Raw genomic sequence first — 14,100 nt, 5'->3', positions numbered from 1 at the left:
CTATATGTAAGGCTCAATAAAAGAACACAAAGATGCCCAATGAATAGCCACTCAATTCATCACAGGAGCATTGATCATGCTCTCCGTCAGGGTAACTACAGTTTCATTCTTCTTCCAAAGCCTAGTGATTAGCCTCAGTAGGTCTACAACACAGCTTATTGAATGAATGACTGAACAATGAAGACTTCCCATTAAAAGGGCTTTACTGGGCTGATGGCTCAGAGCCTGGAGCCTGTTTCCGATTCTGTGTCTCCCTCTCTCTCTGCCCCTCCCCCATTCATGCTCTGTCTCTCTCTGTCCCAAAAATAAATAAACGTTGAAAAAAAAAAAAATTAAAAAAAAAGGGGCGCCTGGGTGGCGCAGTCGGTTAAGCGTCCGACTTCAGCCAGGTCACGATCTCGCGGTCCGTGAGTTTGAGCCCCGCGTCGGGCTCTGGGCTGATGGCTCAGAGCCTGGAGCCTGTTTCCGATTCTGTGTCTCCCTCTCTCTCTGCCCCTCCCCTGTTCATGCTCTGTCTCTCTCTGTCCCAAAAATAAATAAACGTTGAAAAAAAAAAAAATTAAAAGGGCTTTAAATGCAATAGGAGAAAAACCTGAAAATGTTTGTTAACTTCTTAGTTATATAGGAGACACTGGGGCTCATCTTTTTTAAACCAAAACTGGAACCATTCATGGTAATCAGGTTATAAAACAAAGTTCTCGGGCGCCTGGGTGGCTCAGTCGGTTCAGCATCCAACTTCGGCTCAGGTCATGACCTCCCTGTTGTGAGTTTGAGCCCTGTGTTGGGCTCTGTGCTGACAGCTCAGATCCTGGAGCCTGCTTTCGGATTCTGTGTCTCCCTCTTTCTCTGTCCCTCCCCTGCTGGCGCTCTCTCAAAAATAAACATTAAAAAAATAATAATAAAAATAAAACAAAATTCCCAAAAAGTCTAATACTTCATTTTACAAGACATAAAAAAGTAAGGGAAGTATGAAATAAGGTAAATGTATCCTCACCTTTTTACTGACCGAAGTTTTACACTGTTCATATCTTTAAGGATCTCTAGCATATTTGGCATATCAGGTTTCTTTGGCCTGCTCTTAACCTGAGTCTTTCCAGCACAGGCTTTTTTCTCTCTTCGTTCTTTTATCAGGTCAATAGCAGATACACTTTGGTGGAGCCCTGGTGTGGGGAGGGGCGGAGGAGGTGGGGGCGGGGGAGGTGGTGGGACAGAGGGTGGGGCCGCAGTAACGGATGTGGTCGAATCTAAATCACCTACAGAAATAAGGAAAAATCAATTGAATCTTGATGGTAACAGGCAAATAAAATAACCTTTAACAGCAAAATTATGTTAAGGACTTTTGTATACCTGAAATCAATATGCTTAAAAAAAAAAAAAAAAACTCCATTATGTAAGTAAAGGAAGTTTCAGTTACTTGGTTAGAATCTTAAATACCCACATCTAATCCCAAACTCTCCAAATGGAAAAGTTCCATTTAACTTAACAGGGGGTGTTTTTGTGATATCAAATGTTGCAGTCTGACCATTGCACAGTTTGTAACTACTTTTAACTTTTAAACGAAATATGAAACAGTGTGTCCTACCTACACACCTTCAATACAGACGGTCTGACAGTTCAGGAGTATAGTAACTATTTGAAAAACCCAATAGATTTGTGGTTCACCTTAAGAATATTTACATAAAGGACTTATTAAGCATTAAAAGTTTTACATGTATTATTCAGCAAATTTCTGAAAGGGAAAAGGCAGCATTGTACTTAATTTCCAAAACATTAAGTAACTAAGAGTTAAAGTGGTTACAAAATAAGGACCTAAGAATTCATCTTTCTGCATACTACAACAGTTGTTCATTGGCTGACCTATACTGATTATGGGGGCTCAATGCAAAAGGAATTTTGACTATAAATAGAGCATCTAACATAAATCTCCAAATTATCTCACTATTTACAGTTTTCCAAGTCTGCCAGAAGAGGGAGGTAAAGCAAAAGAGAAATGCAATTTAAAAGCTGAAAGGAAAAAATAAAAGTGAAAAGAAAAGGCAGGACTTCTGGTTTTTAAAGTTACGTGCAAATTTCATTTAATTAACAAATTACTTCTCAAGCACTCAGTGCCAAGTGCATTCGTCCTCTGTCCATCTTGGCCTATCTTGGCTGTACCCAGGTTGGATGAGGTTTCCGTGCCGGATTAAACTCCGGGAGCACAAGTGGCTCAGAGGCAGAATAACTGTCCTTATCTTTTAACCTTCAGAGTTGGCTAATATGGAGTCTAGCCAGGACTCAGGAAGAACGCTGGGAAAAACAACTACTACTTGCCAACAGGTTAATGGGCTAGGATTTCAAGGCTATGGTTTCTTCTCCAAAGTAACAAGGCACACGAATAAAAGCAAACAGTATTAGACCAAGAGTCACAGGACCTGTATTGAGTTTCTACTCTGGGCAAGAGAAGACAAGTGACTATTAAGAAGCTACTTTGTGCTAAAGGCATTTTATAGCATCTCCACTTTTACTCCCATAATTACTCTAAGATATAAATACTATTACTCCATTTTAGAGCAGGAAGGGAGTTAGGCCAAGAACTTGCCTCAGGACATGCAGGTAAGTAAGCAGCACTCAACCCTGTCAGCACCATTTTGAGATTACTTCATGGCTGATAAAACTGGTGCCATTATCACAAAGTTTCCCAGTGCATTCACATGAGCACTAGTTCAACTGTATGAAATTCAGTATTTTCCAAACTCACCCTTTCTGATAGCGTCAAAATTGTTCAACAAAAACCACTTAAACCTGACTGGGTCCTGTACTGGACTACGGAGAGGACTGACCTTTGGTTTTCTAACAACCCCATGGCTGTTCTTTGCTAATAGATTTTAAAATTAGTGGCATTCTCCTAATTTCCAGCTCAATGGTTAAAACAAACGTAGGATTTACAGACCTGCAATGAGATTTTGCTGTTCTTGCAGGGTCACAATTTTGGCAATCTGAGCTCTGAGAGCAGCAAGTTCATTTTCAAGGGCACAGATCTTCTGTAGTGCTTCCTCATTTGCCAGTGCTGTCTTCAGTTGAGGCTCTTCTGGAGACAGGTTTGGTAAGGAAAGCTCCCTGCTTGGCGGCTTCTCAAAGAAAGGCAGGCCATCCTGAAGGGGCTGCCTTGATCTGACCTCTGTCCTGCAAGAAAGACAGAAGGTCGGCTGTCACAGGTTTTGCAAGGAAATACAAAAAATCATCACTGCACACAGTATCTGAGAAATACTTTTCAGACTGACTTTACATAAATCCCCTCCTGTAAGTCTCAAAACAGCAAAGTGCTTGTCAACCTGATGTAGATACATACCAAGCCAGGTTTCTTACTGCCATCATTCTTAACCTCTATATAATATGCATAAGCCCACACTATCAGGAGGCATCACAGATTCCGTTTTTTCTACTTCATGTTTTGTTTTGAACTAAGGTAAAAAAAACTTTTAATGCTCTTTAAAAAGTGGTGGTTCAGGTGACTAAGCTCACTGAGCATGGCGCCTGCTTGGGATTTTCTCTCTTCTTCTCTGCCCCTCCCCCGCTCGCTCATGTGCACTCTCATTGTTTCTCAAAAGTAAATAAACTTTATTTTTAAAAATGGCAAACTAATTACTGGTTATATTTGACAACAAAATCAAACCAGTAATACATTAGCCTTTCACCAGGGTTTTGGCTTCTGCATTTCACTGTTATTGTTTTCCGTGTATGACAATACAAATCGCAAGACACAGTGTAACAATATGGGCCAAATACAGCAGCAGAAACCGAAAAGGAGGGAGAAGAATCAACTGAACCCATGCAGTAACTATACACACATCCTCATTTTCACTTGTGTGTAAAGGTTTTTAATATGCATTTCTCCATAGTTCCAAATGTTAAGTCTTTTGAGGCTAAGAATAAAATTCAGATGTCTTTTCAACTGTCAATTTATATACTTAGCTATTTCCTACAATTAGATTTTCCGGGCCTCTAAGCCCTTTTTCCTTCCAACTTCATTGAGCTAAAATTGACAGCTGTATTTATTTAAGGTGTGCAGCATGATGACTTACGTACACACTTGGAAGTAATCACTACAATCAAGTTAATGAGCGCATCCCAGTTTCCCTCACAGTTTCACGAGGTCATGTCTGAGTTCTGGTGAACAAGATGTCGGCAGATGTTGATAAGCCATCTAGGAAAGCTGTTTACAAGGAGAGGACTCCAGGAGAAAGTCCTTTCATCTGTAGCTCCACCCACTCACTCCTCCTGAGCCTTGAGTACAAGGTGATGGCTGGACTCGAGAGTCACAGACAACCAAAAGCTAACCTGAATGCAGAAGTCAATGCTAACGACGGCAGGGAGCCTGGCTGGGTCCCTGTGGACACTGTAGAGCCACTGTCAGCTTCAGACTATCTACTATGGATGTGTTTGATTTGAGAGAAATAAACCTCCATCCTCTAGAAGTCACCATTTTGGGGGGCATCTCTGTTAAATGTAGTCGAACCTAATCCTGTTATACGACCATCATTAAACTCCATTTTATCTTCTTTTTTAACTGGACATTGGTATTTTATTTTTGCTGGAGAGCTGTTACAATTCTTCATTCTACCTTATGTTCTAAATGAAGGAATTCTTGGGGTGCCTGGGTGGCTCAGTCAGTTAAGTGTCTGACTGGATTTCAGCTCAGGTCATGATCTCACCATTTGTGACCTGAGCCGAAATCGAGGCTCTGTGCTGACAGCATGGAGCCTGCTTGAATGGGATTCTCTCTCTCTCTGCCCCTCCCCCACTTGTATTCACTCACTCTATCTCAAAATAAAGAAACAAACTCAAAAAAAACATAAATGAAGGAATTCTTGGACCTTTACCTTTTGGTATTCACTGAATTCTGATGTTTTTCTTCCTATCTAACTTTGCTCATACTCTGTTAATTAAATTTACTATATATAGAGAATGCTTATAAATTATTTACCTGTAATATTATTTTTTTTAAATTGTCCAGAACTGACACTGTTTTTTGTTTTTTTTTTTTTTAAATGTTTATTTTGAGAGAGAGAGAAGGAAAGAGAGAGAGGGAGACAGAATCCCAAGCAGGCTCCGCACTGTCAGTGCGGAGCCCGATGCGGGCTCAAACCCATGAACCGTGACGACATGACCAGAGCCGAAATCAAGAGTCGGACGCTTATCCAACTGAACCACCCAGGCTCCCCTACCTGTAATATTACTAAAGAAAAATATTTGGAGAATAAAGGTCCCAGTTGTTACCTCACCTTAGCTTAGATAGCAAGAAACTTTAATAATATTAACTTTATTAATTTTATTTAATTTGGAGTACCTATGAGCTAGAGAAAATGTGTGGCTTACAAAGCTTCAATTACCACTCCCTTTCTTACTGCCACACTGGGAAGAAATAGGTGATGAAATTTTTTAAAAAGTACATGAAGGTTAAACAATAGTAAAACCTTCTCTCAGGAACACTATGTTCTGATTAAACAGATTAATATGCTCTTTCAAAGATTATATGTTACAGAAGTTACAGATTAGATGCATGTGCTCTAATCACCTGGAATAAAGAAAGTAATTTCATTAAGACATTAAAATTTTTAAAAATCACTGTGGCTTTCTGTTGATACCACAGACTAAATTCTGATTTCTGCTTATCTTTCATAAGGTAGGTCAAATAATTTTGTTAAACAGCTCCATACAATAAATAGAGTTTCAAGTAGACAGAAATTAATCCAGTGAATGAAGTTTTTGGGGGGAACATTTACATGGAGGAATTATATTTAATACCAGTATAATGTCCAGGATTCTTATTTAACTTAATATGTTTCCTCAACTATATTCCTGATAACTTTTTATGTTTTTAATAAAAAAAGAACACGATAATGAATTTTTAAAAAACTACTCCTTGAAAGAACTAGGGACTGCTGATAGGTAAGAGAGTGGTACTGACAGAATTCTAGTCCTTGGAAGAGATTTGGACAAAATACAGAAATCTCAAATGTAGGGGCACTTGGGTGGCCCAGTCAGTTAAGCATCTGACTTTGGCTCAGGTCATGATCTGAGGGTTCATGGGTTTGAGCCCATGTCTGGCTCTGTGCTGACAGCTCAGAGCCTGGAGCCTGCTTCGGATTCTGTGTCTCCCTCTCTCTCTGCCCCTCCCCCATCTGCTTTCTGTCTGGCTCTCTCAAAAATAAATAAATGCTTAAAAAAAAATTTTTTTTTTAAATAAAAGAAATCTCAAGTGTAGAAGTCGAGTATCACACTTGTTCAAAACAAGAGTATAGAAAGATCGAAGAGTAGTAGTAACAGACTGAGTTTAAAGGAAGAGAGTGACCAGAAGCAGTGTCTCAGGACAGGAAGAAAGCCACTGCCATGGGATGGGCATCAAGGGAGGGGCATCTAACGGGTGACAACTGGAGTGGAATTGAGAAGAGAGGAGAAGAAACACAGAGCCTGTGGACTCATCTCTATCCCCATATCTTCCATTTTCTATCAAAGTTCAGCTTTGCTTTAATAAAATGAACCTAAAAGAATGAGTATGTTCATATCTGGGGGTGGAAGTAAGGGCAATGGTTTGTTTTCCTATTATGTATGAGTGCAAACATTTCAGGAAGTTGATACAATAACAGCAAATAAAGTAAAATTTTGGATACCAGAATATTCAGTGCTACTAATAAAAAAAAAAGACATTATAATACTGTTATTCAAGAACTAGTGGTGGGGTGCCTAGGTGGTTCACCTGGTTAAGCATCAGACTCATGGTTTTGGCTCAGGTCATGATCTCATAGTTCGTTAAGATCGAGCCCCATGTCAGGCTCTGCACTGATAGTTTGGAGCCTGCTTCAGATTCTCTCTCTGCCCTTCCCCCTGCTTGTGTGCTCGCTCGCTCGCTCTCTCTCAAAAATAAACATTAAAAAAAAGAGAGAAGAAGAACTAGTGTCTTTGAATTTTTTTTTTTTTTAAGTTTTATTTAAGTAATCTCTACACCCATCCTGGGGCTCAAATTCATGACCCTGAGAATAAGAGTCACATGCTCTTCTGACTGAGCCAGCCAGGCTAGGTCACTTTAGTAGAGAATGTATTCCTCCACGGGAATCTACCCCAAAAACCAAGAGCACACTTGTTACACATTGTATGTTAGCTAATTTGACATTAAATTATATTTAAAAAAAAAATCTTGGCAGATAAAAAAAAGAGAGAGAGAATATATTCCCACCTCAAATTCTCCCATACATCTCAGGATCCACAAGTATTATTCTAAGTTTGTCTTAAAATGTTATTCAAGTAAGCCAAAGTTCAAACCCCATGAACATTTACTCTTCAATATCCAGAATTAGAACAAGATAATATGGCAATTTGGATTAAGAGATCAATTTATCAACTACAAGTCACTTTTGAACAGCTTACTTTCTTTAAAATTTTTTTTTTTCAACGTTTATTTATTTTTTGGGGACACAGAGAGACAGAGCATGAACGGGGGAGGGGCAGAGAGAGAGGGAGACACAGAATCGGAAGCAGGCTCCAGGCTCTGAGCCGTCAGCCCAGAGCCTGACGCGGGGCTCGAACTCACGGACCGCGAGATCGTGACCTGGCTGAAGTCGGACGCCAACCGACTGCGCCACCCAGGCGCCCCTGAACAGCTTACTTTCTTTAAAATATCTTCCTGCCAAAATGAATTGTAAGAGAGAATGAATGTTGAACAGCAACCACAACATTAAAAAAAAAAGAATTAAGTTATTATTACATCTACCCATAACTCCTAGAGATGAATTTTTCCATTTCGATTTTCCATCTACTGAAAATTAAGGACAAAGCCCTCATTACTATTAATCTTGAAAATCAGTGTGCCAGAATAAGAGAAAAAAAAGTCTAGGCCTTTAGCAAAATGATTTAAAAATAACAGCGTCAGATAATCTATATTTTATGTCTGTTCTATTTTTATAAATTTGATGATCTAGATTCTGCATTTCCTTATGTGAAATACTGTTAACAGTATTCACAAAGTTCAAACAAAGTAATTATAGGAAATGTGGAAATTTAAATGTGGATTTTTAGAAGCTGAAAAAGGAAAGTAATCCTGAAGTCATCATGTCTTCTCAAAGACACAGAAAGATTGGACATTTATAGGAACTTAAGAATCAAAAACAAAAACAAAAAGTTCTCTGTAATATTCTTGTGTGTGGAAAAGATTTACATTTTATGAAATTCTCAGACATGTCCCTTCCTTTAAAATTACAGCCTTTTCCCACAGACATGTTCTTTTAAAATTTTTTTTAATGTTTATTTTTGAGAGAGAGAGAGAGCATAAGCAGGGAAGGGGCAGAGAGAGAGGGAGACACAGAATCCAAAGCAGGCTCCAGGTTCTGAGCCATCAGCACAGAGCCTGACACGGGGCTCGAACCCACAAGCTGTGAGATCATGACCTGAGCTGAAGTCGGATGCTTAACCGACTGAGCCACCCAGGTGCCCCTCCCACAGACATGTTCTATAAGACATTCAACAAATCATTCTCAGAACCACTATGTTTTGCCTTATTCAGAGGGCTATTAAGAGCTAGAATGTAGAGGCAGAATGAATCCAAAGAGAAATAATCCCTTATAAAATCTGTATGTATAATTCTGAGATACTTTTAAGAAACAAAAACAAAAGAAGCATCAAATATCGATGCCCCAAGAGCAAAAGACAGACAAATCAGGATTGTCTCTTAAAAACCATTTTCTGCATCCCAACTTTTACAGGTCAGATTTCTACCGTTTTCGTTTGATGTGGGCTCCAAAATGCCTTATGGCAAAAAGGAACAGGCTCCTGTTCAGAGTGGCAATGCACAAGAATTTTCTCTTTTTCTTATCCCAATGATATTATCAAGGGCAGCCACTTTTGGAGTACAACTTAGATGAATATGAAGGGCTTTTTAAGCTCCACTGACCATTTCAAAGAAAATTCTAAATTAAATATAATGCACCTCTGAGGTCCTTTTTCTCCTGATCACACAGTAAAAGCTCAAAATTTGAGATCATTTTAAATCAGCTCAATGCTGTATGAAAGATGGTATTCCCAAGATGATTTTTACTAACTCTCCCTCACCATTTGAGTTCAGAAAATAGCCTAGAAAGGTTTAAAAATACACTCTATTGTTGGAGCACCTGGCTCAGTCAGTTAAGTGTCCAACTTCAGTTCAAGTCATGATCTCACAGTTTGTGGGCTCGAGCCCCATGTGGGCTCTGTGCTGTCAGCCCAGGGCCTGGAGCCTGCTCTTGATTCTGTGTCTCCCGCTCTTTTTGCCCCTCCCCCACTTGCGCTCTGTCTCTCTCAAAAATAAACATTAAAAACAACTTTTTTAAATATACTCTATTGTCAATAGGATCCAGAGAGGGAAAAAGGCGGCAATTTAGTTCCCTGAAAACACGAAGTTGGGTAGAAACCTAAGTCTTTTTTTTTTTTTTAATTTTTTATGTTTATTTATTTTGAGAGAGAGACAGAGAGGAAGACAAAGTGAGAGAGAGAGAGAGAAAGAGGGAGACAAAGTGCGAGAGGGAGAGGGCAGAGTGAGAGGGACACAGAATCGAAAGCAGGCTCCAGGCTCTGAGCTGTCAGCACAGAGTACAACGCGGGGCTCGAACTCACAAGTGTGAGATCACGACCTGAACCAAAGTCAGATCTCAACCAACTGAGCCACTCAGGCGCCCCAAAACCTAAGTCTTTTCAAAGTGAGCAAGTAGTTGGATAAAGACAACTGGACTCGGGAAATTACTTTGATACAGGGAAGTAATCCATGGAAGGATTTATAGTGGGGAGTAAGGTGGGACTTTTGTAAGGCTACAGACCCAGAAGACCGGTAGGATTCATTTCATTAGCTGTTCTAAGCTCGGTTCTTGTTTTGTCATTTTAAAAGCTGGATCTTCCTAAAAGTGAGATTTAATGAGAATGACATCATATCCATGTATTTATGCAGTACGGACTGCACTGTTTTATTGATATACATTATTGGGTTAATGTCTAGTGTCAAATAATTAAGATTAAAATGATAATAGGGGCGGCCTGGGTGGCTCCATCAGTTAAGCGTCCAACTTCAGCTCAGGTCATGATCTCATGCTGCGGGTTCGAGAGCTGCACTGGGCTCTGTGCTGACAACTCTGAGCCTGGAGCCTACTTTGGATTCTATGTCGCCCTCTCTGGCCCTCCCCCATGCTCTTGCATGCACGTGTGCTCTCCCTCTCTCTCAAAAATAAATACTAAAAAAAGTGTATTATGATTAAAATGGGAATGAATAGGGGCGCCTGGGTGGCTCAGTTGGTTAAGCGTCCGACTTCGGCTCAGGTCATGATCTCGCAGTCCGGGAGTTCGAGCTCCGCGTCGGGCTCTGTGCTGACTGCTCAGAGCCTGGAGCCTGTTTCCGATTCTGTGTCTCCCTCTCTCTCTGACCCTCCCCCCGTTCATGCTCTGTCTCTCCCTATCTCAAAAATAAATAAACGTTAAAAAATTTAAAAAAAAAATAAATAAATAAAATGGGAATGAATAACACCTGCTTTCTGCGCCATGAGTAGGAAATGGTCTTGCTCTAATCCACTGAGCTTCCTGGTCGACCCTCACATCTGTGGAGCTGTGACAAGCCAAAGTGTTGTGTGTTGATTCTCCTTTGGAATCTTATTACTCACTCACTGTCCTCTAAGAAGTCAGGGTTCCTCCCCAACACTCCCTAAATAGAACATTCCATTATACACTTATATTCAACTTTGAAAAATTAAACTGGATGAATTTAGTCAACCTCAGTCTTACTTAGGTATCCTTAGATCATAGATTTTTTATAAACACATTCATCTTAGTCATTAGATTAGAGACATTCTGGTCTAAGAAAAAGGGCTACCTGAAATACTTTCAAGTCCTATGAACCTATAAATTTGTATTTAATACATACTCATTTTGATAGGTATGGGGCACTCAGAATTAAGAATAAGATACAATTAGGAGCACCTGGATGGCTCAGTCATTTAAGCGTCTGACTCTTGATTTTGGCTCAGGTCATGGTCATCATGGTTGTGGGACTGAGCCCGGAGTCATGGAGCCTTCTTGGGATTCTATCTCCCTCCAGCACCTCCCCCACTCACACGTACATGCTCTCTTTCAAAAAATAATAAAAATTTAAAATAAAATCTTAATGGGGCACCTGTGTGGCTCAGTTAGTTAAGTGTCTGGCTCTTGGTTTCGACTCAGGTGACAATCTCATGGTTCATGAGTTCGAGTCTTGCATTAGGCTCTGCCCTGTCAGCACTGTCTCTATCTTTCTCTTAAAAATAAATACTTAAAAAATTTAAAAATAAATAAAATAAATAAAATCTTAAAAAAAGATTCAAGTTATCGTTTTTCAAATTATTTTTATTAAGGCATCTCTGTGCCCAATGTGGGGCTCTAACTCACAACCCCGAGACCAAGAGTCACATGCTCTACAGACTGAGCCAACCAGACACCCCAGAAGTTATAGTTTTAAGTTGTAAGTCTACACTGCAAAAAATTCCCATAAAAATGCAATTACTATCAAAGTGACAGATCAAGGGGTACCTGGGTGGCTCAGTCGGTTAAGCGTCCAACTTCAGCTCAGCTCATGATCTCACTGTTCATGAGTTTGAGCCCACCGTCGGGCTCTGTGCTAACAGCCCAGATCCCAGAGCCTGGAGCCTGCTTGAGATTCCACGTCTCCCTCTCTCTCTCTGCCCCTCCCCTGCTCGTGCTCTCTCTCTCTCAAAAACAAACAAACTTTAAAAAAAAAAAAAAAAGGATGACAGATTAAAAAACAAAAAAACCTCAAACTGCCAGGTGAGGGTACTAGTATTCAGTAATTCAAAATAAAGCAAAATTGCATCAACTCTCATTCTTCTACTCTGCCCTCTTTAAAATACATGGTAATATCTCATCAGTCTGACAATACACTGTATCTGGTATGTGAAAATGAGAGGGCTTTCTCAAAACTCCCTTGTATGATGAGCTGGGAAGATGATGAGATTTAGATGCATCGGCCTGTTTATCAGGATACTGGCCATAGGAAAATAACACTGAGAATACCCTTCCCAACCATCTACATTTATGCACATCTATAATTTGTCAAAATCAACGTAAAGAGCAATATGGCACCATACTGCAAAAGAAAGTCTGCCAAATTTTTCTAATCATGTGGTGCATATCATTAACCCTGAAACTATGGGGGCACTTCACTGCCTATCAACTTCCTCCTTCTAGAGCACCACTCAAATTCAACTGGGTTTCCCGTTTCCTTTCACTTTGTTCAATTCAGATTATCTTTACCTAAAGTACTTCCAGACACTCTTTCACAGACCCTTTAGGCAATTATTTTCAACAATGCAAACCAAATCCATTATTCAGATCCATTATGTCAATTCATTTAGTATCATGACAATCCCCCTTATAACTACCTCATGTCATATCCTCTGCAAACATGGCATTTGTGTTAAAAGTCCTTTAGAGGCTTCTCTTTCCAGGAAGATGGGACAGACTAGTTTTCCCTACTCTTCCTCTTAACTAAAACTAAAAACCCTAGACATACATAAAACAAATAGGACTCTGAAAGGTGGGGACAAGACAGAATGGCTAGAACTTTGGGATCCAAAAGAACGACATAGGAGTGAGTTTCCTGTTTTTCTTTTGCTTCATTATCTCAGACTGGTTGCTGGAGTTAATGGGTAAAACTCAGAAATGTCAACGAATGCAGGGCGGGGGGAAAAAGCCCCAACAAAAGTCAGCTCTCCCAGCCAAAAAGGACCAAGAAAAGGGTAGGTTCCCAAGATAGAGAACTTATGTAAAATAACTACTCTACTCCAGCCAAATACCACAGAAAGCACTGTGGCCCCACTTACACCATGCAGCAAAGACTAACTCCCATCCTCATTAGGCTGTAAAGAGATGCCTCACACTCTGCAGGATGCTGTCAAAGAAGGCAGGGAGAAGGGACTTAACAAGGGTACCTCACTCCTTGTGGTATAGTGGGGACAATGTGGGGAGCCTCAAATTACACCCCATCCAGCAGTAATGAGGCACTCACACCTACCTGCTGGGATAATGTCACAAGAGGCCTTGTGGGAAGCTGGAGCTCACATCAGTACCCTGAGGAGTGAACGGAGGCTGAATGAGAAACCTGGATTTCTGCTCCCACCTGGCAGAAAAAGGTGGCATCCACTCTTCTCCTGCCAGAGTGCTATTAGTGGAAAACATCTAAAAGAAAAGGTTTAGATCCAGAGTCTTCTATACCAAAAGTATCTAAGTTTTAGTCAAAAATCCCTCCTCATACCAAGAACCTGAAAGAAGATGAACTGAATGCACAAAGACAATAGATGTTAAAAATTATCTGACATATTTTAAAGAGGCTATGGTCAGAAGGCTTCAGGGAACAATTACCAGCACTCTTGAAACAAATGAAAAAAATAGTCTCAGCAAAGAAACAGAAAATATAAAGGAGAATCCCAAATGAAAATTTTAGAACTAAAAAGTAAAATAACTGAAAAACACAGTACATAGGATCAAACCAAGAATGGAGAATGTTCTGTCTTTGGAGACAGAACAACAGAAATTATTCAATCTGAAAAACAAAAAGCAAACAGACTAGGAAAAAAAAAGTCAACAGTCTCAATAACCTGTATGACTATAAAAGATCTCATACTTGTGCTATCAGGGTCCCAGAAGGAGAGGAGAAAGAGGGCCACATTGAAAAGTACTTAAAGAAATAATGGCAGACAAGTTACTTAAAGAAAACAGTTATAGAAATAATAACAAAGACATAAACCTGAAGATTCAAAGAAACTGAGTGAACTCCAAACAGGATAAACCCAAAGAAATCCATGCCAAGAAACACCTGGCTCAGACTTCTGAAAACCAAAGGCAAAGAAGAAATTTTTAAAGTAGCTACAGACAAAGGATACCCTACCTATAGGGGAAAAACTCATTGAATGATAGAGGATTTCTCATCTGAAACCATGGAGGCCTGAAGAAATGGCACACTGTTTGAGTGTTAAAAGAATAGAACTAACGGGGGGCCTGGGTAGCTTAGTCGGTTAAGTGTCTGACTCTTGGTTTTGGCTCAGTTTGTGATCTCACGGT

General features: G+C 39.9%; 2 protein-coding genes across 9 annotated transcripts in view; one reads left to right on the top strand and one right to left on the bottom strand.

The window, feature by feature from the left end:
• Positions 1-4,546, top strand: part of PDE7A (phosphodiesterase 7A) — a 140,785-nt gene extending 136,239 nt beyond the window's left edge. For 5 of the 8 annotated variants that reach the window (XR_006961101.1, XR_006961096.1, XR_006961095.1 and 2 more), the window contains one exon: positions 2,958-4,546. The gene's annotated coding sequence lies outside the window, so the exon portion shown is untranslated. The remainder of the gene's footprint in view (positions 1-2,957) is intronic. The other 3 variants (XR_006961099.1, XR_006961097.1, XR_006961098.1) reach the window with 2 other exon arrangements.
• The window catches only part of MTFR1 (mitochondrial fission regulator 1), a 62,921-nt gene that overhangs the window by 2,747 nt on the left and 46,074 nt on the right, over positions 1-14,100 (bottom strand). Inside the window, exons 5-6 of the mRNA XM_047073987.1 lie at positions 2,930-3,162; positions 995-1,253 (exon numbers count right to left, since the gene is read on the bottom strand). Coding sequence (XP_046929943.1) covers positions 995-1,253; positions 2,930-3,162 — 492 coding nt within the window. The remainder of the gene's footprint in view (positions 1-994; positions 1,254-2,929; positions 3,163-14,100) is intronic.

The sequence above is a fragment of the Lynx rufus genome, unplaced genomic scaffold (assembly GCF_022079265.1).
Source record: "Lynx rufus isolate CCGP_SWC_20201006 ecotype Redwood Valley unplaced genomic scaffold, mLynRuf1.p SCAF_12, whole genome shotgun sequence".
Classification (NCBI taxonomy): domain Eukaryota; kingdom Metazoa; phylum Chordata; class Mammalia; order Carnivora; family Felidae; genus Lynx; species Lynx rufus.
This window is presented reverse-complemented; position numbering and strand designations above follow the sequence as displayed.